The sequence below is a fragment of the Gouania willdenowi genome, chromosome 6, assembly GCF_900634775.1.
Source record: "Gouania willdenowi chromosome 6, fGouWil2.1, whole genome shotgun sequence".
Classification (NCBI taxonomy): domain Eukaryota; kingdom Metazoa; phylum Chordata; class Actinopteri; order Blenniiformes; family Gobiesocidae; genus Gouania; species Gouania willdenowi.
This window is the reverse complement of record NC_041049.1, coordinates 28333490-28360678: the sequence shown is the minus strand read 5'-3', so window position 1 is coordinate 28360678 and position 27189 is coordinate 28333490. Positions and strand designations below refer to the sequence as shown.

The window sequence follows — 27189 nt, the reverse complement described above, 5'->3', positions numbered from 1 at the left end:
GTATTGATTTTATACAATTTTTTGAAGATATGCAATTGTACTATATTAAAAAAATAAATAAAATATATATATATTTCATTCTGAAATTATTTCAAATTGCTACAGTAAAATCTCATGAAATTTATCACTGTAATATTAGGGAGTGTCTAATATAACACTAAGTTCAATTAACTTATTAATGAAATATCATTTTAATTACATTTACAACTTTGAAGTGTAGTTTAGGCAATTTTGCAAGTTGTCCCTGACCATGCTTTTACCCTTTAATTCTGTATAACGACGCAACATTATTTTTAAAGCTGCACTAGCGTTACCGCAGTGTAAAACAACAAGCTCCCACTTAATAATTTCCACAACAGTATCCAAATATCACACAAACAAAATCAGATTTAGCCATTTTTTTTTTCATTTCAATAGTGAACCAGAAAAACACAGATCATCAAATTTTAGTTTTTTTCAGTATTTTCGTTTTAGTTTTACATCAGTGAAAAAAAAACACACACATTGTAATTGATTCAATTTGGTTTTGAAACAGTGTCGTGGACCAAGCAACCAAGGAACTGGAAACAGGTTTGATTGAAGTTCAAAATGTGAGGTCAAAAGCTGATACGGTTTCATTTCTGGGTAAACATGGTTAAATAAAAGGAATATCAAGGAGGGTCTTCTTCTACTGATTATTAGAGGTTGTAAATGAACAGATTGATGCGCTAGCGCCCCCTCACACTGAGGTCAAAAGCTGAATAGGTTTCATTTCTGGGTAAACATGAATGTGCTGTCCAGGCTAAATAACATTAAAATATATGTTTTGCAACACCAAATAAGTCCAAAATAATGAATGCACACAATGGGGCCATGTGGAAGCTGTTAAAAAAGTTTCAGGTCGAACAGACACCGTGTTGGGAATAAATTCAACACACACGCAAGTGCACACACACATGCAGAACTTCCTTGATTCATTAGAGAGATTAGAAATCAAATGATGCATGGAAGCGGTAAGCTTTCTGATTCCATTAATAAAGAAATTATGCAGGACAAGCATGGCAAATTTCAGTGATTAATATGAGGGAGCTTGAAAAATGTATTTTAACAATCAACTGTGACAAACCCTGTGGTATAGACAATTTAGATGGTAGATTATTGTAGCTAGCAGCCAATTTTCTTTATATTTGACTTATGTTTTCATTAATGTGTTTTTTTCTGAGTCATGGAGGATAACAAAGATAACTCCAATGCTTAAAAATATTAGGGAACCATTTTCATGACCAATTCTTTTACCTGTCTTGGGCAAACTTTTTGAGGGAATAATCCATCCATCCATTTTCATACCCGCTTATTCCCGTTTAACAGGGTCGCGGGGGTCTGCCGGTGCCAATTTCCGGCTCTCATAGGGCGTTTGGCAGGGGTACACCCTGGACAGGGCGCCAGTCCATCACAGGGCAACACAGACACAGACAACCATTCACTCTCTCATTCACTCCTATGGGCAATTTAGAGACTCCAATCAATCTTGCAGTCATGTTTTTGGATTGTGGGAGGAAGTCGGAGGACCCGGAGGAAACCCACGCAGCACGGGGAGAACATGCAAACTCCACACAGAAAGGACCCAAGTCCACCCCAGGGCTTGAACCCAGGACCTTCTTGCTGTGAGGCGGACGTGCTAACCACTAAGCCACCGTGCGCCCTGAGGGAATAATATATAAACAAATTCAGCAATATTTTGAAGAAAATGCCATTAAATCTGATCACCAGAGCATGATTTTCTACTTGTACAGCTTTAACATCTCTCACTGATGACTGGTTAAAATAAATTGACATGAAATCTGTTGTAGGTGCTGTATTGGTAAATTTTAGTGCAGTCTTTAATATCAATGACTATGAGTTATTAGAAGAAGTTGCTGGCCTTCAGGTTCAAAACTACTGCTGTGGATCTTATGCAAAGTTACCTGTCAAATAGAAAACAATGTGCACTGTACAATGGCTCACTTTTAAATAATCTAATCCTTGAAAGTGGTATTCCACAAGGAAGTTGCCTCGGACCTCTACTCTATTCCATCTTTATTATTGATATGCCATATGTACTGGAAAAGGCAAATATGACAATCTATACGCGGATCACACCACAATGTATGTCTCTTCGGAAAGTGCCAAGTCTGTAGACAAGTTGCTTCAAGAAGAGTTGGTGTTGGTTTCTAACTGGGTCACAGAGAATAAGCTAAAACTGAATGCTCTGAAAACAAAGTGTCTAATTATACACTGAGGTCTGATCCTAGGCTTTCTGTGAAGGGTGCTGCTATAGAACAGGTCAGAAAAGCCAAACTGTTGGGAGCGACTGTTGATGAAACATTATCTTATCTTGTATTGTTGTGTCTAAAATGAATAGTAATATATCCAGTAATAGAAGAAGTACATATTTGCTAAATGACTATATTGTTAAATTATTATTATTTTTAGTCTTGTCTCATCATGACTACTGCCCAACAGTTTGGTCATGTGCCTCAAAACAAGAGCTGGCAAAACTACAAGTCACACAGAACAGAAGGGCACACCTTGCTCTCCACTATTCCAGTAGAGCCAGAGTTGAGATTATACACGAAGAGCTGTCTTGGATGATGGTGGAGGATAGACTGGCATGTAGTCTTATTTTGTTTATGAGAAAGGTATGTACCTCTGGTAAACCTGGCTCTTTGTTTTCACATTGCTACAAATTAAAGACAGGCATAGCTAAGAAGGCCCTAGGCAATCACTGAACTCTGCCGTAGCTTAGAATGAATGCACTGAGAAAGATGGCAATGTATAGAGCGGTCTCCTACTGGAATCACCTCTGGAATCAAGCTTTAAAAATGAACTGTAAAAAGCTGTAATTATAAAGGAAATTATATTCATCAGATTGAAAATAGATTAATTTGTATGAATGCAGATCTGATGCCAGTATGACGTGCTGTTAAGATGTTGAATGATGTTCTTCAGTTTTAGTTTGTTTAATAGGTGAAAGATTTCACTTATTTTTTTATTTTTATAAAGGACATTGTTTTAATTTTCTTGTGATTTTTGTTGGGACCCCAGGAAGAATAGTCTTCACCAGGATGAAGGGTGAGGACTATGGGGGATCCTATTTCAATAAACAATAAACATTAAACCCCAGATAACTCAAAGACATAAAAAAAAAATAGGTTTAATATACATTAATTAACAAATCAGTGTAAACTAAATGTGAGCCACTTTGAGGCAGTTTACGAGCTGAGGCTGCGCCCGAATAGTCCCTCCTATCTCCTTTCCTATCCACCGTGGATGACGTCACAGGGTTAAGGTGAAGTGGATAGAAAAGGTGTTTGGAGACTTCCTAAAGGAGTTAGGGAAAGGCCATCACACTGTTTTGACAATCAGACACACTACCACTAGGTGAAGTAATAATCCAACCGTGGTGAAAAAACCCATAAATTTCCAAAAATGAACTACTAATAGGGCATTTACAGTATATCACATTCCTTTGTGCCTCTAAAAACAGATATAATCTCAAATATCACAAGAATTTAATGTAAATCAAAGGAAAAGTGGCTACCAGGCTACGAGGAACAAAGGTGAAACTAAAAGAAAGTCACATTGAGAATGGTTGCTCACACTCACCTTCCACTCAGATATCAACATTGTTACAGAACCACACACAATAGGAGAACCCTTAAAAATGTTCAATAAAGAAGACAAACTCTGAATCATCTCCACATTGCATTCTTACCAATGCCCCCTGGCGGTCACAACATAGTAAAACCAGTCAAATAAGCTCTCCCCACAACACTATTGGCTGGGCAATCACAGCGCTTGTTTCTATTTGTGTAGGAGTCTATAGGACAAAGGCAGGACTTATACAGTATATATTGATGTATATGAATGACCAGTGGCAGTAGACCATAGTAAAAGACTAGTTAGGTTTTTTTTTCTTCGCATTTTGAAAAAAATCATACATAAACATAGATTTCTCAGAAACTCTGGTTATCAGCTTTAAGTGAGCGTATTTATATTCTGCTTCGTAGGACTGGGGCTCTCTGACAGAGAATGTTTTGTTAGGTGAAGCCCGCTAACAGAGAGATATCCCGGATATACTTATCCAGCTTCATTGTACAGGCCCTACGCATTCGAGCGAGCTAAAGAAATGAATGTGAATGAAAGTGTTAGCTTGTGTTTGAACTTCAGTCATAAGATAAGATTGTACTTCATTAGATTTAGAGGGGTTTGTGAACAAGAGCAAGTAAAGTTTGACCTTCAAACATACGCACACAAGCACACACACGCACACACACGCACACGCACACACACACACACACACACACACACACACACACACACACACCTGTTAGTTTATGAGCATGTGACCATCCATCACACAGGCTGACTGTTATCAGCAGCTTTCCCACAGCTGACTGAGTCATAAAGGATCCCATTTTTCCCACTGAAGGCTGTGAGTCTCTCACTGCTTATTCCAGTTGTTTCACTGTCTCTGTTAACTGTTAACTGTGAACAACAGCTCATAATGGGAAAACACTGTGGAGTCAACAGACTGTGCTTCTTGGGCACAGTCTTAGCTTTGGCGTCCGTGGCGACCATTGTCACATTGTGGACCATTGCACTGACAGGAGGTGGTGATGACGTCACAGCTCCATGGGACAGGTAGGATGCTTTAAAGTTCTGTCTTAGGCTCGCTGAACTGTGTGTGAATCAAACCTCTCTGTCACATTTCTTAATCATCCAATCTGCAGAAGTTTGACCAATTTCTCCCCTAATGCAACAGGATCACGCCAAGCCTTTAAACGCATCTAGAAACATGACATCTGGATTTAGTGCATTGATAATAGTTGTTTACATCCATATTCATTAGATGCATATGATTTTAGGATACACTTGGTTGATTGGCTGTTTCTGATCTGAGAAAAAACTAGAGTAAAACAGACTCTCCTGAACAGAGACATGAGAGCAACAATAAAGGAACATGTTAAAAAAAATACTACTAATAATAATCACTGTTGATATTAAAAGAAGGGGTGCCAAGTAATGGCATCTAGGATTTAATTTGTAAGCGTCTTTTTAATCAATAAACCTTTTCCCTTCAGGTGGGTCCTTCATTAGGTTCAGAGGTTGCAAGTTAAATTATTTATCAACAAACACCAGTAGAATTCATGCATTGATTATAAAAGTAAAATATTTTTTCTTTTGTTTGTATAGAATTTGATGAGCATTAGAAATTAAATGGATAGAGCCATCATTAAAATGTACATATATCACTATTACATTACATGGTGAAAGTATACCAATTTCAATGAACCAACTAAGGCAGTGATTCCCAAACTAGAGGGCATGCCAATGGCATGTACTGAAGCTCTGCTTATCCATTAAAGGAACTGAACTCTCTTATACCGTGTCTGCTTTTGGGTTCTCTGCCTCCCTGTGTAACAACCATAGTGCTTTTTAAAATATTTTACATTCCTTCTACAGCATTTCATGTAACACCATTTAATAAACGATTATTAGACATGTATGCATCAATTATCGATTACTATGTCTAAATGACGATGCATTGATTATTCCACCCAGAATATACAGTTTTAGCATGAGGTTTGATGTGCACCAATGTTACATTAACTGAAATGGCGACTAAAGTAAACTACTATGAGTAAATTATTGTTGACAGTCATCACAATAGCTATATAATGTGAGATAAACTGACATCTAAGTAACGTTTAACTCAATCTCACGCAGAGGAGCAGCTAACTGGAGAAAATTGGACTGAACTGTTTAAGGATTGTTGGTAACTGACTATTTTCCTTGCCGACTACACTGATGTTTCCTTATCGACTAGTTGATGGAACCTGTCAAAAGCCTGGGCAGATGGTACAATGCAAGCCTGAAGGACAAAGACCAAGTACAGACTAGACATCTCCATTGGTCTGGAAATTATCAACAAGACCCCACTGCCAGGGAAGATCAAACTATGGTGTCTGCAGTATAGACTTCTCCCTCGGGTAATGTGGTCACTCATAATAAACAAGGTGCCAATAACAACTTGGAGAAGATGGAGTGAACTATCACTTCTTACATGAAGAAATGGCTTGGGGTCGCACGCTGCCTGACAAACATTGGTCTTTATGGTTAAAGAGTCCTTGAGTTGCCTTTCACAAGCCTCACCAAACAGTACAAGTGCTCTAAAGTGAGACTCCAGGTTACCCTAAAGGACACCAGAGACTAGACCATCAGCAATGCTGCACCTCCCCTGGACGGAACTGGAAACTATCAGATGCGGTGCAACATGCTATGTCAGCCCTGAGACACAACAACATTGTGGGGCATGTCCAACTATAAAGAGGACATTTTGGCCTTACAGCACGTAAACCAACCTGGTGTAAGGCCTCAACATCAGAGAGGAGAAAAATGGTGGTTGAGGAGGTGCGCCGTAAGGAGAAAGCTGAAAGAAGTGCAAAGGCTGTCTCTCTTGCTAAGCAGGGTCAATGGATGAAATGGGAAGGCCTGGAGATGAGAAAGCTCAGCTGGAAGGAGCTGTGGGAAATGGAAGCAAGCAAAATCAGCTTCATCATCAAAGCCACGTATGATATACTCCCATCTCCAAATAAAGGTGGGGATACACTGTGTGATTCTTTTCAATCATTGTACTCAGCTCCAGCTCAAAGTGTGCAACTCGATTGTGCGCAGCTCACGATGCATATTCTCACAATATGTGGACTGACACTCTGACAATCTGACTGCTCACACTGTACGTCCATACACGACACGTTGGGGTCTTGTTTCCAGAAATGCACTGTACAAATTAGAAGGAGAAGAACTCTGAAGCGTTGCCATTAAAATAGGAGAAGACGACGAACCAGGAAGTGGAGAGACACTCGCAAATCTCAGCAAAAAGAGCTTTAAAAAAGAAAAGGAGGCGATGCGATGGACCAGGAACTGGCATGCGTAGTGAGAGAGTTTGAGGTAAGCCAGTCCGTGGCACTGTTTCAACAGTGCGAAACATATTTGATTTTCTTACAACCATACGATTGCTGATCGGGAGCTGGTTGTAAGGTGTTAATTGCTTCTCGTGATCCCATGTCTACTATTTGATGTAGACACAATTTAGCCAAGACTCGGCCCGATCCCAAAAATAGACGCACGAGTCAAAAATCGGCTGAAAATCTCACAGTGTATGCCTGCCTTAACCTTCATCATTGGTATGGTGAGGACCAAACCTGTCCTCTCTGTCCAGCTTTAGCATCTCTTAAACACATCTTGACCGGATATAAGGCAAGCCTCACACACATTACGCCTGGAGGCACAACAAGGTTCTTAAGAGTCTGGCATCAGCAATTGAGAACAAGAGGATTATTGTTGTTGTGAAGCAAGACCTTCAAAACATCATTAATTCGAGAGGAACAGAAAAATCCCAGTCATCCGCCTATCAAACCAGAAGCTGGACTGCTAGCCATGGCCAAGCATTGGAAGATGCTGGTCAATATTGGCCAGCAACTGATCTTTCCACCTAGCAACCACCATCCTCAGGCCAGACTTGGTACTGTGGTCTGAAAGACTGTTTACATCATGGAGCTTACAGTCCCATGGGAGAACTTTGCTGTAGAGGCCTATGAGCGCAAGAAATTGTGCTACACAGAACTGCCAGCAACAAGGATCGAATGAAAAAATCTATTCAGTTGAAGTGGGATTTGTGGCTTCCTCCGCCATTAGGCTGCTGAAAGACCTTGGAATTCATGGTGAGACTCTGCGACAGACAATTAAATCAAGCCAAGTCTGGGTGCTCAAAGTCGCTTTACAATTAAGGGAGCAGTGTTGGGGGTCAAGCACCTCGGCAGTGCTTGAGAAGTGCTCTGGCACCTCTCCAGCTACCAGAACAACTTCTGTTTTTTTGTTTTTGGTCCGTACTGGGACTTGAACTGGCGACCCTCTGGTTCCCAACCGATGTCCCTACGGACTAAGCCACTGCGGACTAAGAAGTAACCAGTGCAAATGGATCAAGCAGAAGGACCCTAGCCGGACTCAAAGACCTTCATGACATGCTCCCAGGTCAAGGTATGCGGTCAGCTTTAGGACTGACTCAAGGAAGAGGACATCCCTGGCTTACATAGTCCCATGGGCTGCATCAATGAAACAACCAGGCTTCTCATTATTGGGCAGGGGCGTAGCACCACATTTTGGGCTCTGGGTACAAATCATCTTGTTGGCCCCTACTGTCAGTTATGTACACTTTTTTATTGCATTATTATATATAAGCTTTCTTTTTTCTTCACAATAACATAATGACTCGATATCCATTGCTTGTGTTTTATAAATGTGTTCTACTATATTTGAGTGGTTTATTGAATATTTGTGACATACTTTTGCTTCAATTTAGTGTCTAAAATCGTTTTATCTGGTTAATAAAAGGTATATATAGAATGATTAGAATCATAAGGACACTCTGGCCAAATGCTACCCAATTTTTTTTGGGAAAATACAACAAATATTAAAAAAAACTTAAAAGCACACGGTTCATGAAGCTTCGATGTTGCCTTTGTCTTTTTAAGAAACTCCAACAATGTCTGACGCAGCCATGAACACTCCCCCTTCAGTACTCATACAAACATGCATGAATGTTGTTTACTACTATTTGTCTGTGCACTGTATTTCCACATTTTTGAATGGTTATGAAAGTGAGGAATGCTAACGTACGGTCGGAGAATAAGGGAGCACTCCCCTGCCACTGGCTCTCACACACTCACACACACACGCACACACACACACACACACACACACACACACACACACACACACACACACACACACACACACACACACACACACACACACACACACACACACACAGAGGGCCATTTCCAAAGATAAACTCCAACCATTGTTGACAAATATTTTCATCCAAAACAGGGCTGTTTTTTTCGCGTCCAAAAATACATTTTCTTGCTGAAGGCATTTTTAAAAACTAAAGGCAGGCAGCTACTACGGTGAGCAGAGTAGACCAATCGACAGGCAGTTACAGTATCTTTCAGCTGTTTGCTGTGACCGCAGCTGTTTTGACGGAGCTGGAAGCGGGGGAGGGGTATGAGTTTTATTTGCATTTTTATTTCATATTTATTTTATTTTTCCCAATTTTCTATTTTGAAACTGAACCCATCTTCTAAAGGGTCTATTAGACTTGTTTATTCTTTTATTAACTCTCACGACTTGAACCCTTCGATCAGGTTGAAAAACTGTTGGGAGGAAGAATTGGGGTTAGAACTTTCTGTGAGAATCTGGGAAGAAGTTGTGGGAAATATACACTCTTCTTCCATTTGTTTAAGACACGCCGTGATCCAATTCAAGGTTATGCATTGCCAACACTGGTCCAAAATCAAACTATCTAAAATGTTTCCTGGTATTGATCCCTTGTGTGACCGTTGTAGGCAAGCACCAGGCACTCTTACACACATGCTTTGGTCCTGCCCAAAACTGGATGGGTTTTGGAAACTGATATTCTCAACATTTACAGATGTCTTAAAAATGGCATTAAAACCCACTCCCATAACAGCAATTTTGAGGGTCATACCACCTGAATTACATCTCAGTCTTATTTATTTAGTTTTCACTCAGGGTTTCTTTTATTTTATTTTTTCTTTGTATGTGTATGTATGCATTTATGTGGGCATGTGTATTGTGTATGTGTTTATGTATGTGCACATATGCATATATTTATTTGGTATATCTCATACCTTCTATAATTTGCTCTTTCACAACATGTTTGATTTTCTTTTACTGTTTATAAAACTTTGAGAGGATAGCTCAGCTGGAGCTATGGGGTGGAGGAGGGGGATGTTTCACTGTTTAATTGAAACATCATTGATGTTAATGTTTTTGTTTATACTGTTTGTATAATTGAAAAAGTAACAATAAAAGACCTTGACAAAAAAAATGCATTTTCGTGCATATATATAAAACTGTCGCGCTTCACTGGAGAGTCAGGATTGGCACAGTGAAATAGAGTGCTTCTGAGGAATGTAGACAGAGGTCACAGCCCATGGTGAGACATCTCACAAAATATTATGAAATAGAACCTTACAAGATGTGATTGTTGTCAAATTTGCAATTTCTTTGTTTTCTGATGATTTTTTTCACATGCACTTGTCAAGATGACATACAACACAAAGACATGTTAATCTCTGGACTTGATTACAAAACAGCAAACAGTGAAAGGCAGTGAAAGCATGAAGACATTAGTTATGTCTTAATGTATATTCAAACATTATTCCTGCTCTTATTATCCTAGTTTTATTTATTAATATTATGTTTGATTCTCAGCTACCGTCTCCCTTCAGCACTGTTTCCTCTTCACTACAACATCACTCTGTGGCCTCAACTTGACACAAGCACCAACACTTACCTGTTCACAGGTAAGTCATGGGTGCAGCTACAGACAGGTGAGGGTCAGGGGGCGGAGCTACAGTCACGTGGGGGTCACAGCTGAGTGTGTCCTGTAGGTTCGTCCTCCGTCCTCTTCCAGTGTGAAGTGGAAACTGATCTGATCCTGATTCATGTGAACAAACTCAACCTAACAACACTGGATGGATCTCACATGGCCCGCCTCTCTGCTGCAGGTAACCAATCAGACTACAGGAAAGCCCACCTGCGATCACTCCTTACCCACAGATGAGCTGGTTCATCTAACACAGGGTTTATTTATTCTGATAAGAGCATGCTCACATTGAAAAGATGGTAGAGCAGACAACATAAACACTTGTCTAACTTGAAGGGCATCCTGATTTCCTTGCTGTATATCCTGTTGGTGTGGATGAGTGAGTCCATGTCTGTCTAATTCTCATCATACAGCTTATTGTCCTCCATGTAGAGCAGGTGACTTATGTTTGCCTGTTTTCAGATGATACTTTTCTGTGTTTCTTTCTGCAGCTGGTGACTTTGTGCCTGATATTTTGTCCTGTTGGCTGCAGACCAACACTCAGTATCTGGTGGTTCACCTCAGCAATAAACTGAAGCCAGGTCATAGTTACCAACTGTACACTGAGTTCAGAGGAGAGCTGGCTGATGACCTGGCAGGTTTTTACCGCAGCGAGTACATTGAGGATGGCGTCAGAAAGTAAGATGCTTTCTGATATGTGATTACAGAATCTCTTCTGGTCAGACTGCCTTAAGCCGTGATAGCATTTACCAAAGTCTCTTCTCAGAGGCTCTGTCATTATGACTACCACTATGAGCCACATACAAAACCCTGAGAGCACAGAACAACGGCAGATTCATTGAGACACACACACTGAAACCTCTGAATACCAGCCCGATCTGTTTCCAAAACCCATTGACCAAATAAATCCTGTGTCCACATCTCATCTGACCAGCAACACTTAAACTTGACTCCGTCTCATTTCATCCAAAACAGCCATAACACTTTGTCCCAGACGGCCTGGCTTAGCTTTATTCTTCAACTCCTCCCAATGCTGCACTGTTGTGTGTCAGAACAGAACTTACATTTGCTTGTTTTTCTTTCTATTTTATTCAATTCTTCCTTTGTGTACAATCCTTCACAGAATTGTCGCCATTTCTCAGATGCATCCGACTCACGCCAGGAAGACTTTCCCCTGCTTTGATGAGCCGGCCATGAAAGCAGTTTTTCACATCACACTCCTCCACACCCCAGGGAGCGTGGCTCTGTCCAATGGCTTAGAGAAAGGTCAGAAAAACCAGCCGGATGTCACGTTGAACTCTGATTTTAAGGACTGACTCTGCCTACAGGTTGAGAGAAGGATAGTATAACTGACCTTTTTGTGTTTGTACCTCAGACGTCCTGAACATCACTGTGGATGGAGTGAACGTCACGCAGACTGTGTTTGAGCCCACGGAGAAGATGTCCTCTTACCTGCTGGCTTTTGTAGTCTCAGACTACACTCCCCTTCAAACAACACATGGAGACACTTTGGTAAGCATGGAACAGAGAAGTAGGAACGAGCTTGAACTAGTCATATAGTCAACTAGTTATAGTCATAAATGCAATTGTACTAGATATTCAGCCTGTTTTCTCATTTTCAGTTTTCGGTTTTGGCCAATAATTTTCTTTTTGGTGCATATTTAAAATATATTATCAATTGCCAACTCCATTTTTTTTAAATATTTTTTTCTATTTCCAAAAAAACATAAACTTTGGTTTACTTACATTTATTGATAGTGAAGTGTATTAAAGCATTTAACATGTGATATTAAAGGTTTATAGTCCTTTTTGAATAAAGAGTTGACTCCAGGCAAAATGCACATGAGAGATACAACAGGCAAAACAAGAGGCCCTGATTTAAGCAATAACACCATGACTAATTTCACAAGAATTAGGGTGTATTATGGTAAGGTTGGAAACAACATGCCTTCAGACTCATGTGTCTACACAGTCCCTCTTGAGTAATAAATCCTAAGGCTCCCGATTTTGACATTAAGGGGAGGTGTATGTCTTTTGGGGCAATGAGAATATTGACACAGGTGTTATTTGTGATTCCGAGACATGGGAAACCTTGAATGATTCCAGATGTAATACTTGTTTTCCACAAGTCTGTGTATTACTGTTCCTGTTGGGGGGTGACAGGATCACATTCCTGTCTTAAGTTGCCATTTGATTGATAGACTGTTTTTCCCCTATGTTGGTACCCAGAATTGAGTTAACTCCTTATATAGTGATGAGCTAATGTTAAAGACATACCCCAAAGATATATACGTTCGCTTTCCTGCTACGAGCTCAGAGTTTGCAATGATCCGGCCCGCAGCTCTCAGCAGGTCACATTTTTGTTACTTGTTTAGGACTTTTGTTTGTATTAATAAACTATTTTTTTTATAAGTCATTGGTCCAAAGACTTTTTCCTACACCACCTTTTTTGTCATCACCATCCACACCACAAGAAACAACAAGTTTGTTTTTGTCAAACCGGCATTGACGTTCACACAATTCATTCTGGACCGTTTTTAACGCATCTGTGAATTACATCCAGTACATAATGGTGTCATCAGCAAACACAAAACACTTTGGAAAATCAGACATTTAGGAAAATATTATTTAGGATAATATTATTTAGGATAATATTCACATACTGTACAACTGTTTCATCACAGCTGGTGTTGATGTCATTAATCTTCTCTGTGCTGTGAAGTGTGTGCTGCGCACTGTGGAGCTGGTTAGTGAGGGCAGCAGTGAGTGCAGCGTGGGGTGTCGGTGTGAGTGCGTGCTGATCTATGGGCGTCTTGCAACCCTTGAACCGGTGCCTGCCCAAAGCACGGTGATACCCAGAATGTTGACTCTCAAACAATAATCACTCTTTTACATTGTCTTATTTTACAGTCTTCTCTCTTTTACATCAGTCAGGCTGCACTCTGAGCTCTTGTGCACAGCCTGCTGAAACAATTGTGCATAAAAAAGTCATTTTGGATCTGTGAACTTAGAGGGGAAGTTTAGCATAGACACAACAGGCTACACAGCTGAGCCACACACACCGCACTGTGCACTATTATGAGTGTAGTAAAACACAGATGTATAAAAATCTGCTTATGCAGGTGGACCCTGTCTCTGATGTAAAAAGCCCTCTTTCATGGAGCAAAGTCTGTTTTCTAATTCCTTGTCGTTGCTCATGCATGGAGCACTGCGCGTTCCTCCAATTGAACTGAGCTGCTGAGTCTCTACACCAAGCCTGATTTTTAGGGATACGCTTTGGAACAGCTTGGTGAGAAAATCACTACCCTGACAAATCAGGCGCTGTGATGAAAATGTGGTGCAAAGCTGCGCTTTAGGTCTCTAAAACAGATGCTCTAAAGTGGAGAACCACCTCTCTTGCTGATGAAGCTCTTCAGCCAGTCTCCAGCCACTCCCCTTAAACCATACTTCTCCATCCTTTTAAGTAATATGTTGTGGTCACTGGTGTCAAAAGCCTTCTTTAAATCAATTAACATTTATATTTTTTCATATCTAGACTTGTGAATATTTCCTCTATAAGTAACATCAAGGCCAGGCAGGTGGATCTAGCTGATCTCAATACATACTCACTGTGCATTATGTTGTTTTTCTGTAAGAATTTGTCCAGTTTTTCAACAATTTTTGAAAACTGTAACAACTAAAAAACCAGTGTACAGTTGGTAAATGCCTGTTTATCACCAGATTTAAAAAGTGGAGAGCCTTTGCAACTTTAGCTTTTTGAATGACAAATTCAATATGTAAGTAAGGGGTTCTATGATGCAATTCATTTTCATTTATTTACTAAAAACATATCAATACCATCTTCCTATGTTGAGAATTTGCTTTTACATAACATAACAATGTCATTGATCTCTTTCTGTGTCACTGCTCACATGGACACTAAATCCCCAGCACTGTCAATAGAAATGGCAGCAACAGCAACAGACTGCTCAGCATCATTGATTTCTCTCACCAACCTTGGCCTAACTTCAACAAAACATTGATCAAATCTCTCCACTATCTTATTCTTACTATAGACCTGTTGGCCATTTATAACAAAGTGATCTGGATGACTCATAGCTTAAAGTTCAGAGATAAAAATGGAAAAACACAAATAGCAGAAATACTCCTGGGTGCTTTAGGAGGTGCAGTTCTCAGCAGAGCCATCAGGAGAAGAAGTACTGACGTGAAGTGTGTGTGTGTGTGTGTGTGTGTGTGCATTCAGATGCGTGTGTGGGCGCGGACAAAGGCCATTGAACAGGGACAGGGAGCCTACGCTCTGAATGTGAGCGGCCCCATCCTGGACTTCCTGCAGCTGTACTACAACATCTCCTACCCTCTGAAGAAGGCAGGTGAGGAATCACAACGTTTAGATCAACATACCTGATGTGAGTGGAACTGCCGATTTATCCAATCAGACCACAGTGAGTGACACCATCAAGATTCAGCTGCTTTCCTCCAAAGTGGTCCCTATGTTTTTGGGTTTGATCCAACAAAACCTGAACAGCCAAAGGTCCCTGAATGCCCCCCATATAAGAGTTGATAGAAGATAGTATCTTGATAAGAGTTCTTGGGTTTGGCGTGTCTCCATTCCAGATCAGGTGGCTGTGCCGGACTTCTACTTCGGGGCAATGGAGAATTGGGGTTTGGTGATGTATAGAGAGACAAAGCTTCTCTATGACCCTATGAGCTCCTCCAATGGGAACAAAGAGACCACCGTCGCCATCATCGCTCACGAACTGGCACACATGGTGAGCTGTGGGTGAGTAGATTGTGTACTGTTGATTAGGAGGTTGGCAACCTGTTATCTGGTGCAGTGGTTTGGTAACCTGGTGACTCTTCGATGGTGGAACGAGGTGTGGCTTAATGAGGGCTTTGCCTCCTACGTGTCATATCTGGGCGCTGACCATGCCGAGCCCACGTGGAACATCGTGAGTATGCAGAGTCATGATAGGTTATTGCTTCAGAGGTGAGATCACATGAAGACCACCTGATATTTTGTTCTAGAAAGACCTGATCTTTCTGAACGACATCCAGGGAGTGCTTGAGGTGGACTCATTGTCCTCCTCTCACCCTCTGTCCTCAGAGGAGGACAGCATCGTCCTGCCCGAGCAGATCCTGGCGCAGTTTGACATCATCTCCTACAGTAAGGTAACCACAGACATGATGGAGGGTCTGAGGTGGGACTGTGTGGGCTCTGCGCTGAGTGTGTGTGTGTGTGTTTTCAGGGAGCTGCAGTGCTCAGGATGCTGTCTGACTTCCTCTCAGAGTCTGTGTTCGTGGAGGGACTCAGAGTATGTCGTTGCTTTTGAACACACATCATACATCCTTTACTGCAGGATGAACTACTGATCTGAATGCACGACATTGTGTAGCCATAGCCCAGGTTTCTGCAATCACTATACCAGAGATGGGCAACATTTATCACAGCTGGCCCCAAATGTGATTGTATCTGATCTAAGGGTCACATCATCAACATTCATTTGGATTATGTTTTTTGTCATTTTGTGTATTTTTGTTGTTTTGTATTTTTTTCTTGTCTTTTTGGATTCAGTTTGTGTAGTTTTGTCATTAATTGTCTTTAATTTTCTGTCATTTTGTTTGTTTGTGGAGTATTTTTCTGCGTTTACTTTTAGGGGCTGCACATATCTGGCTACCATGTCTATACTGTGTGTTACTATCAGTCGTTGCCCATCAAGCTTAGTGGACCTGTCGTGATCTTGAGCCTGTTGTTGTCATTTTAGTTCCAGGGAGAAAATATATGACCTAGTTTGAGTTCAAGAGGGTCAAACCAGAAAAGTGAATTTCATGATAATTATTGTTCTACGAATGAACAATGTATTTAAGTAACTACAAGCACCAGCTTCTTGACTTCATTTGAAGTCACAAAGCACCGTAAGGCTAAAAGTAGCTCTTGACGTCATTCTAAAAAAATATGGAATTAGTCAAATTCTAAGCGCAGTATCATAATACCACCTGAGATTAAGGTCATCACAACACTGCGATACCTATACCGAAAAAATGCAACAGTATAGCAGTTATGACTTCGGTCTGTCCCATCCTTCTGTCAGCAGAGTGCTCAGTCAGATCGTTATGGCACGTTCACAGCCTCGGATTGTTGCGCAATTTGTTTGCTCCCCGCAACCCTGAAAAGGATCTACTGTATAAGGTCAGAAAATGGATGGATGCTTTGTTTGCTTTCAGCTAGATGCTTACTCGTTTCAGGCCAACAAACGGACATTCTTGGGCATAGCAGGTCTCTCTAGGGTTGTTGGTGTTATTGATGCCACTCACGTCTGCATAACTGCACCATCACAAGATGAGACTGTTTAATTGATTGTCAGCAACAAGCTGCTGATCCACCCTCTAAACAGTTCAGTAAATGACCATAAAAAACTCTAAAACATTCATACAATTATTAATATCAAATTAAACAATGCCAGCAGCCATAGCCTTAATGGTAGACTACAACATTCACCTTTGAGAAGATTTTTTCTTGCTGCAATCTCCACTCTGGTGTTGGATTGCAGCACGTAGCAGCGCTTCTCACACTAGTCACTTGTGCGCATAAGGAGAGGGTACGACACATTGATATATTGGGAAATGCATTCCCTTATGTCGTGATCCTGGCACCCTGTTCACAAAATAGATTAATTTTGATGAGTTTCATCATGACATAAAATTAATTTCATGATTAAACATTTGTTAATGCAGTCCAAGTTATATAATCAATTTATTTTACTGTCCATTTACTGTCGCATTTTCTTTTTTTCGTTTTGTAACAACCAATTACAGCTTTTAGAAGACTGCATCATATCTAGCAATGGGGTCAACCCCACCTCCCTAGTAAGATAAAAGTTTCTGTCCCCTTCTTGCTCAAAGTTGATCTCAGAAAAACATTCTGAATCTCTCTTAAGCTATAAGATTCCTTGCTAGGAATTGTCAGGCTAAGTCAGGAGCTCCCTGAGATGACTCTGAGAAGCTTTGTGACAGGTGTTTTAGTAGGAGCTGAGATATCCTGAACTGAATGACACAGTGATTTACTGTAGTTCATGATTTATGTTTTCTGTAACTTTTACTTTGAACAAAATTCTGCGACAGACCCAACTGGGTTCCTTGATGAGGCAGAATGGGACTGTAGACCTTGTGTTCAACATGTCTGATTTGCCTGTGCCTTTGAGGCTGTCACTGTTCACTGACAGACACTGACACTACAGACCACAAAACCTGCAGCTTATTAATAACTGTGAGAGATAGATAAGGATACAGAGAGCAGCAGTGTGAACTTGTTGTCTGAAACCAGAGGATGTTGCTGACTGTGTATTCTGTGTGCAGGGCTACCTCACTCACTTCTCCTACAGTAACACAGTGGGCACCGACCTGTGGGAACATCTACAGATGGTGAGATCACAGCTTTCACAGATGTTTAAATGTGCTTCTCAGACACGTCTGATTTTAAAGAAAGAACAGCTTCACTGTGAGAATTTCTGAGGATGGGTATATTACATCATGCAGCCTGGTTTAAGTTCAACAACTGAGGGAAACACTACGTCTGTTTGTCAGTGAGAATCCCTTTGAATTATCTAAAAAATTAAAACTCAAACTATCTTCCTCTCTAAAAAATGTTTGAATTCAGTCATTAGCTTTGGGACAATCGGACTGTGGACCTTAGAAACGTCTCTCCAGGTTTTTCTGATCATACAATCCAATGAAATATAAAGACAAAAAAGCACATCAGCCCAATGCTTTGGTGTGTTTAGCACACATTTCTTCCCTCAGAGGCAGAAAGAGCTTCATGTATCCCTTCATGTAGGCACTGTAGGTTTTACATAGGGTTAATGTGAGAGATTGTTCTGGTACAGGATGAACCTATACCTTACAGAGATAAACAGCAGCAGTTCAGAGGTAGAGAGCATAGAAGATGGATGGATGGCTTTTACACAGTTTCATTGGTTAATAAAACTCAGTTCTTGTAGTTTCTCACTCACAGCTTAAATGTTTCCTCAGGTTTCGGCTTTGAGTGTCAAACTGATCTTCACCTTTCAGATTCATCTCTAGACAAAGATGGTTTCCCTTTGACATCAGCCTTTAGTGAAACCCGTAGAAAGTCTTTGTTCTTCCACCATCAGCAGGATTCTTTGGATATTCCTTTTGACACAAAGGAAACTGTGACTCTAAACTGTGACCAGCAAACTTGTGGGCGTGTCTGTGCAGGTGGTGGAAAACAACAGCGTTTCCCTTCCTCAGTCGGTGGGTGTCATCATGAACCCTTGGGTGCTGCAGGAGGGTTACCCTCTGGTTACCATAGACACCATCCAGGGAAAGGTCTCACAGCGACGCTTTATACTGAACCCAGAGGAGCAGGTCACCTCCAGACTGCCACGCAGGTATGCAACATGCACAGCTTGGAGTGTTATAGTCTGGCCCCTATCACAGAACAAAGGGGTGAATGGAGACCTGCACAGGTCAGCAGCAGCTTCCATATACCTGAGTCAGTTTGAGCGCAGGTCAGCCTACAGTCAGACCCTGACTGCAGGGTCAGAGTAAAAGAAGCACAGACTGTAGACTGAGACCTTCAGTCTCTGACAGATAGTAATTTTAAATTAAAGAGGAGAAAATAAAGACTTTAGTGCATGACTGATCAGGAAACACTTTTACAAGCTTTAACGCTGGATGTGTTGATCTTTCTGTCCTAACTTACCCGACATCATCTTATCGTATTTTCACTCAACTCTTCCGATCTCATACTGCAGGGCTGAGTGGGCGGTTCCTCTTCGCTGGATGAAGGATGGAGAAGCTCAGACAGAAATCTGGTGGCTGATGGAGAAGGAAGGTAGGATGTTCTTTACTGTTTATGGATGATTTCATGTGTCTGATGACACTCAGGATTATTTATGAACCACAGAAACAGAAATGAAATGGTCAAACACACAAACCTCTCAGAGACAGAGGTGGAGGTTGTCTTAGGTTGTATTAGATGCAGCTGAGGGTCGAAAAAGGAAATCGTTCACACTAGAACATTCCAGCTGATAATTTCATCACCTTGATTCGGTTAGGTTTTTTTGGATTCCACTTTTGGAATCACTCCAAACAGTAGAAAAATCTGATGCAGTTGCATGAAATAATGGCTTTCTGCTCTTTCACAGCATTCAACAGTTAGCTATGCTTTTGGGGTTTGGGTAGTAGTGCACATGAATCACTCTAGACTTCGACTGGAGACTGTAAGAAGCAATAAAAGTAGAATTTGCTGGCCTGATCCGCTCTCGATGTTGAGTTTTCACTCTGGCTCATATGAATTTCTTCCCGAGCAAACAAATCCAAGAGTGTTTTAAGTGCTCTAGGATTCACTGGTATGAACACACCCTTGTAGAATAACTGCCATGAAATTGATGTTTTAGGCAAAAACAAGAACAACCATAAAAATGTGCTTAACCTTTGACCTCCTGCAGAGAAGATCATCCTAAACCCTCGTCTCTAACGAATATTCTTTGTTCAAATTATCACCAAACGAGACCAGTCAGAACATCACTTTCCCAAACTTTCAATTAATCTTCTCTTTTTGTTTGTCGTATTTAAATTTTTCTTGTAATTCTTTAACTTCCTCTTTGAGAAGATGAATCTTTTTGTAATCTATATAGAAAAACAAGGACAACCATTTTTTTTAATTAATGACTAATGGCTCTTTTTTATGTGTCAGGTCTTGGTACGAGTGAAAAGGTCTGATCCCAAATGCTGTGCCTTGTGAACCAAAAACCGAACCACTGAACTTCACTCATTGATGAAACCATTTATGAAAGATTTTCTTCTCCTCTGACCCTCAGACGTGAACTTGGACATGAGGAGCAGGGCCTCCTGGGTTCTGGCCAATGTCAACATGAGTGGGTTTTACAGAGTGAACTACGACTTCGGAAACTGGGAGCGCCTTCTGACTCAGCTCAACACAGACCACCAGGTAAAGATTAGATAGGGTTATTAGATAAGGCTTTACCACCTACTACCGATTCACAGAAAATCAAACTGTACCATGTTTCGGTACCTAAACGTATTCTTGTGACTGTGAGAGAGTGGAAGTGTTGGCGATTTCCCATGCAGGACCTCAGTGTCGGCGTCATGGGCAGTGCCCCCCCCAGCTGACCTACTGTGCCCTCCCAATCTTACCACTACAGGGGGAAACTTTTTATTAATCAAGGATATCTGATTGGCTATCGCAACTGAATGTGTCCATTCACTGACAGCGGATGGGAGTCTGCTCCATAGATATAATATACTGTGGTGTAATTGTTTTACATTTGTGCTATTAAACATATCCTAGAGCTGTTGTTAGGATCAGCCAATAGAATGTGTATATGTCTATGACCTGCTCTGTTGATTCATGTGACGTGACTCACATTGCTGCATCGCGACAAAGCGAGAGCGCAAAATTCAGACGTTCTTTGGTTATTCTGTTCTAAAACCAAATCAAAATAACAAATAAACAGTGTGGTTATTTTGTTTTTCTGATTTAAAACCAAAACAGAAATACAGAAAAACAAAAAACCAGATAAACAGCGTTTTTCTGGTTTTTTTAACTTGTTCTGTTTGTGTGATATTTATGGAGAAATTAGAGGGAGAACTCAAGTCCGCTGCACCTCGTTTCCTTCCCAAGGTCCTTGACCAGATCTCCTCACACAATAGGACTCTTTGGGATTTATTCCAGCAGTTTTCTGGTCCTCCTCCTGTTTTCATTCAGTCTGTGGATGTTTTATCGCGTAAAAAGCTGCTCACGCTGTAGTTTTGTTTTACGGTGTTACAATCCAAATAAACTGGTGACTGACTATCTACTGTGAGGCTGGTGTGAGGAACAATAGATGTTAGAACTTCTACTGTTTGAGAATTCTGCAAAAAAAAAAATTACAGCTTTTTTTAGGGTAGTAAAAAAAATATTTTGCATGTTATAAATACCGCTAACAGCAGCCGTCACACACACGGAAGTTGATCATAAGAAACAAGGAGCACCAGTAGATTCATGACACCACCTCTGGTTCCACACGTGCATGTTTTTTACGTAACATCCATTTTTTGGTTTTGATATGTATTAATAACGTTTCAATTCACCAGTCATGTGACTTATGCGTTGCTTTTTTTATGTCTGGACCGGGAGCAAAAGTACGCCCAGTCACCAGTTTATCTGGATACTATTGGCACCGTAACATGGTTCAGTAAAGTTGGCAGATATTCACAAATTCGGACTTCCAGAATCAATAACTCTTTAACGAAAGTCATCGACACAAATTACGCCTCTGCCATCAGTGTGAGGTGGACAACATGATACAAGATCATTTTTATCAAACGCAGCAGAGTAAAAGTCCGTCTGTGTCCCCTTTGTGTGGTGAGATTAAAACATGAAGCTCTCCTAGTTTCCCTTAAATATCCAAATATCACACAAACAGAACCAAATTTAATTTTAAAACAGAAAAACGCTGCTTGTTTGGTTTTTAGTTTTTCTGTTTCTGGTTTTAAATGAATAAAACCAAAAAAACCAACCCGTTTCTTTCAATATTTCAATTTGGTTTTGAAACGAAATAACCAAAGAACAAAGGGTACACGAATTCATTAGGTTGTTGTTAAATGCTTATTTACTATTATTTACCATCTTTCTTTCACCCCTGCTGCACACTGTGCACATAAAGCTGACCACCCTAATGCTATTTCACTACATGCCATAAAGTACTATTTCGGTGTGCGCAGGGGTGGTGTGGGGGGTGGTGGATGGGTGAGGGTAGATGTTACTCGGAACTGAGTGTTTTTGTGCCCCCCGCAGTTTTCTTAATGCCCCCTCATTTAATACCGCCTGCTGCTGACTCTGCAGGACCTGAACACAATATTGTATGCACAAGAGTGTAATGGTGTCAGTAGCTGCAGGTTCAGTAAAACATGGCTGATAGAAAGCAGTCAAAAGTATGGCTCCGCATTTTTAAATGCAATGCAGACAAAACACCTGTCATACCTCTACGCAAAAAACATGACAGGTGTAAACATGAGCTCAAGAGAGTTGGAGATCAAACTGCTGAGGCAGGCAAAACTGGAACTACATGTTTCAATACAACAATGATGTCACTGATCAGATCAGATTAAGACATTACAGCCGATCACACTAATTGCATGAATGCTTTTTTGTCATTATGTAAATTTTTCTGTTATTTTCAAGCTTTTCCATAATTTTGTGTGTGTTTGGAGTCATTTTGTGTGTGTACTTTTGGGTGTGCACAAAATGAGTCAAAGTGCCACATATCATCCATGGGCCACCTGTTACCCATGTCTGATCTACATAATGAAAAATAGGATCAATAGTGCATTGAAACACAGTGACCACGTTGCACATGTGTGTTTCAGATCATCCCACTAATCAACAGAGCTCAGCTGATAGACGACCTCTTCAACCTTGCCAGGTAAGACCTAACACTCAGCGATAAACACTGATTGGTTCATCCTGACCTGAAGGCTGTGATTGGTCCAGAGCTCAGGTGGTGCCCACCCCCCTCGCCCTCAGAGCCTCAACCTACCTTCAACAGGAGAAGGGCTACATTCCCTGGAGGTCTGCCCTCAACAACCTGCAGTACCTTTACCTGATGCTTGACAGGACAGAGGCTTACCCTCTACTGCAGGTAACACACACCGATGGTTGGTTGGTTGGTTGGTTGGTTGGTTAACTTTGATCCCTGTGATGGTTAAGGACTATCTAAGGAAGCTGATCACTCCTCTCTACATTCACTACAACAACACTACAGACAACTGGAGACAAACCCCTGAGCAACACATGGACCAGTGAGACACACACACACACACACACACACACACTCACACACACAAACACAAACACACACATAGACTGTCACTCTCTCTCTCTTCAGGTATAATCAGGTGAATGTACTCCATGCTGCCTGCAGGGCGTCGCTATCAGACTGTGTCTCTCTGACGTCTGATTGGTTCAGACGCTGGATGGACAACCCAGAAAACAACACGTGAATCACATGACACACTGCTAGTTAGTTTGTTATTGCTCATTCTAAGCAATGCCTGTTGATCAATAGATCTAAAGGAGTATATGTGTGTCCTCAGCATCCTGCCTAACCTGCGCCCAGCTGTGTACTGCAGTGCAGTGTCAGCAGGGGGCAACGCTGAGTGGGAGTTTACGCTGGACCAGTTCACACGGAGCACTGTGAGCTCGGAGAGGAGTCATCTGCTGTCAGCGCTGTCCTGCAGCTCAGATGCAGGCCTGCTGCACAGGTCGCAGCCACTAACAACAACAATAAACAAAAACAAACACAAGGGGGTATACTACAAAGCTAGATTACCTCTTATTGCGCTAACTTCCAGGATTTAATCAGTGTGTACTGGACTACGAAACTTGCTAACATCTTACGGAACAAAATCACCATGTGAACTTATGCTGAACGACTAGTCTGGTCAGGACCAAGTTTTGCTCTGGCTAGGATCTGAGCATAGGCCCAAGGTGCTCATTTCACATACAGTACTGAGATTTAAAAAAAATTAAACAAGGATAAACCCAATTTCCCCTGATGTGTTTTTCCAAGATATAACTGAAACTTCTGCTTCATCAGAGTAGAACAGCATCTAAATCAGACGTTAGGGAAAGGCAGCCCAGCGGCTACTTTTACAAGGTGCACAAAATGACAGAAAAATACACACGATCACAGCAAAAGTACACAAAATGACTCCAATGATTATACAAAATGACAGAAAAATACACTAATGGACAACAAACAATATGCATAATGTCAAGAACAACACTAAAAGTTACTTCAAAAATGCAAGAAAAAAAAATACACACAAAAACTCCAAACAACAGAAATACATTAAAAAAAAAAAGACTCCAAAAACAGAAAATGACAACAAAGGTATATAAAATGACTCCAGAAAACATACAATCCAGTCACAGCCCTGCTGTGATAACAGCTGTCTATCTCTTGCCTAGATGTTATTTTGATAATGCTGTTTGATGAAGCAGGAAAAGCCATGGTCAGAGAGCACAGCAACTAACAAACAAACATGATGACCAGCATAGGAAGAAACACAACAAGACTAACTATGCTGATACTGTCCACACTTTATTTCAGTGACATTAGTATAATGTCTGACTCTGACTTTTGACCTTTGACAGGCTCCTGTCTTTCACGCTGAGCTCATCTGTGCTCAGGTGGCAGGATGGTGCCACCGTCATCGCATCTGTAGCTGAAAACAGACATGGAAATAACGTGAGCTGGACCTTCATCAGAGAGCACTGGGAGCACATCCACACACAGTGAGGGACACACACACACACGCACACGCGCACACACACACACACACACACACACACACTTATTTTTCTTTAAACATTTGGTTTTATCTCAGGTATGATCATACCTACAGTATATCCAGTCGCTGTTTATATGTGGAGTTTGCATGTTCTCCGGCTTCCTGCAACAGTATGTTATGTTGAATGGAAGTGATGGTTGTCCCTGGGACATGGTTGTGTTCTGTGCTGGGTGCACCCACCTTACACCCAGTGTGCTTCTATATGTTTGTTTGATTTTATGTTTCAGCTATGGTTCGTCCATCATCAGTGAAGTCACTGAGAGGTTCTCCACACCTGATGAACTCCAACAGGTAAAACTAATACAGAGGTCAAAGGTCAGATCCCACAGGGCTAGATGAGTCTTTAGATCTTCTGCTCTGTGCTGTAGCTAAAGGACTTTGTGGAGCAAGTAGGACTCGAATCATCCTCGGCCGTGGAGCAGGTCCTGGAGAGAACTCGAGCCAACATCCGGTGGCTGCAGCACAACAAAGAGCCGATTCTTCACTGGCTGCAGCAGAACCAGGAGACGGTTCTTCACTGATCGATAGTTCATCTGACCATCAAGAACAATATGAGGCAGGATATAAACAATGTTAGGAATATGATAATAAAGATGGTTACAGAACGCAGAAGCTTACTTTTATTAGTGTGTTTGTGCTTAACCGAAGGTAGACACACCTCTAAAAACCATCATCAACAGCCCCCCATGCTGGTTTTGATATTAATTAAATATGAATTTAGAGGCACCAGCGTAGCTTAAATAACTCTGAGCAGAAACTTTTATCTTACTGAGGAGGTGTGGTTGACCCCGTTGCTGGGTATGATCTAAATTAAAAGCTGTGATTAGTTGTTACCAAAAGGAAAAAAACAACAACAAAAACGCTCAACAATTCTAGTAATGAATGGAAAGTAAAATATACTGATCATATAACTTGGACTATATTAAAAAATGTGTAATTATGAAAGTAATTGATTTAGTCATGATGGTGAAAATCAGTAAAATGTAATTAATTTATACACAGCTCAAAAATGCTTGAACTTTGTTATGTTTTTTGTCCATGCTGCTAACGTTATGGACTTTTTCTTGTGTTATTGGATATTTTTTTCTGGTGTTTTAGGGACTCTGCTATGAATGTACGTATCACTCTGTAGGTACTGTCCTGAACAGCTGCTGCTGCCTTCGGCTCATCCTCGCCAGAGATCACACATCCAGACAGTAAAATTCACCTGCAATAAGCTTCTCTAAGTTTCACACGCAGATCTTGCACAGTCACAGAGATCCATGAGGACACAAAGAGGTCCGTTCCTCCTGAATATGTTTGTGCCTTTAGACTTGCTTTTCCACCTCGGTCTGCCTTTTTCCGCTTGATTTGCTGTGTAACTTGTTCCTGACGCCGCAAGGGACACTTCTGCTGGAACTTACACCATTCCACTCTTACTACCAATGGCAGTGGCGCCACTAAGATTCAATTTCTTGGTACGCACAGATCCTCCTCCCACCCCGCTCAGAGCTTCAGGCAGCCTAGATCAAAGGCTTTTTTTAAACAATTGGCTTAAAAAAAAATTTGAAAAAAGAATATGTTATACTACGATGGATGTTGCAGTTTGCCAGTCCATCACAGCGCCGCATGCACGCACACACACTTACTGCCCCATGGCCAGTGATACGTGCATTCGTGTCAGAGTCAATAAAACGCCAGAAAGATATCCACTAACACAAGATAAAATCCATACACTTGTCACTATGTCTCTATTGAAAAAACAGTTGCTAAAAGCATTCACAAAATATACCAGTAAGGGAGGTTAAGTTTTGGTTTCTGTTTTAAAACGGAGCAGAGATTTTTTGTCTTTTCCCACCTTTAAAAAAATTGTACACACAGTGCGTACAGGATTCCGGCTTGTGGTACCACTGACCAATGGTACGTGAAAGTGCCTGACTTCAGTCAGTCAGCCAATAGTAAAGCCCAAAACAGCACATGGAGCACTCTGTTGGTAGAAAGCTCCCTGATTGACTGACTTCCAGCGTCACGCTCCTGCATACCTGTCATGTATCCCGTTTTGGCCGCCATCTTCCCGTATTAGTAATTTCCCGTAAATATCCCATATTCTAATGGAATAATAATTAAAAGATGCCTTACTAAACTGAACGCTGTCACTAGCCTTGCGAGAACTACACCTGAAATGGCCTGGGTTGGTGGCAGTTCTCGTGAGATTAGTGCTGACAGCGCCAAAAAACCTGGAAACAACTCAGAAAAGAGATGGATGAATAAAGACGTTCCAGCGAGAAAAAAAACAAAGAACTGTTGTAAATATGTTGTGAAATGTGACGGAGAGTTTATCTTCCTAAAGAGCAGCAGGATGGGACACAGTTACACGTTCTGTTAGATTAATAACTGAG

General features: G+C 41.1%; 1 protein-coding gene across 4 annotated transcripts; it reads left to right on the top strand.

Moving 5' to 3' along the window:
- Positions 1–4362: 4362 nt before the first annotated feature.
- On the top strand, positions 4363–25423 carry LOC114464885 (aminopeptidase N-like). 4 transcript variants are annotated; one of them, XM_028449528.1, is made up of 24 exons: positions 4363–4453; positions 4520–4662; positions 10321–10412; positions 10500–10616; positions 10927–11113; positions 11559–11701; positions 11811–11947; positions 14679–14805; positions 15050–15204; positions 15271–15384; positions 15461–15604; positions 15682–15747; positions 17789–17854; positions 18668–18840; positions 19207–19286; positions 20275–20405; positions 22826–22881; positions 22950–23097; positions 23166–23257; positions 23344–23454; positions 23552–23719; positions 24615–24755; positions 25039–25102; positions 25180–25423. In XM_028449528.1, exons 2-24 carry the CDS (start codon positions 4526–4528, stop codon positions 25330–25332), a joined length of 2802 nt encoding a protein of 933 aa, XP_028305329.1. In that variant the 5' UTR covers positions 4363–4453; positions 4520–4525; the 3' UTR covers positions 25333–25423. The 4 variants fall into 4 exon arrangements, with proteins under 4 accessions (XP_028305329.1, XP_028305332.1, XP_028305331.1 ...); XM_028449530.1 differs by lacking the exons at positions 4363–4453; positions 4520–4662 and adding an exon at positions 8832–8990; XM_028449529.1 differs by lacking the exons at positions 4363–4453; positions 4520–4662 and adding an exon at positions 8832–9085.
- Positions 25424–27189: the final 1766 nt, after the last annotated feature.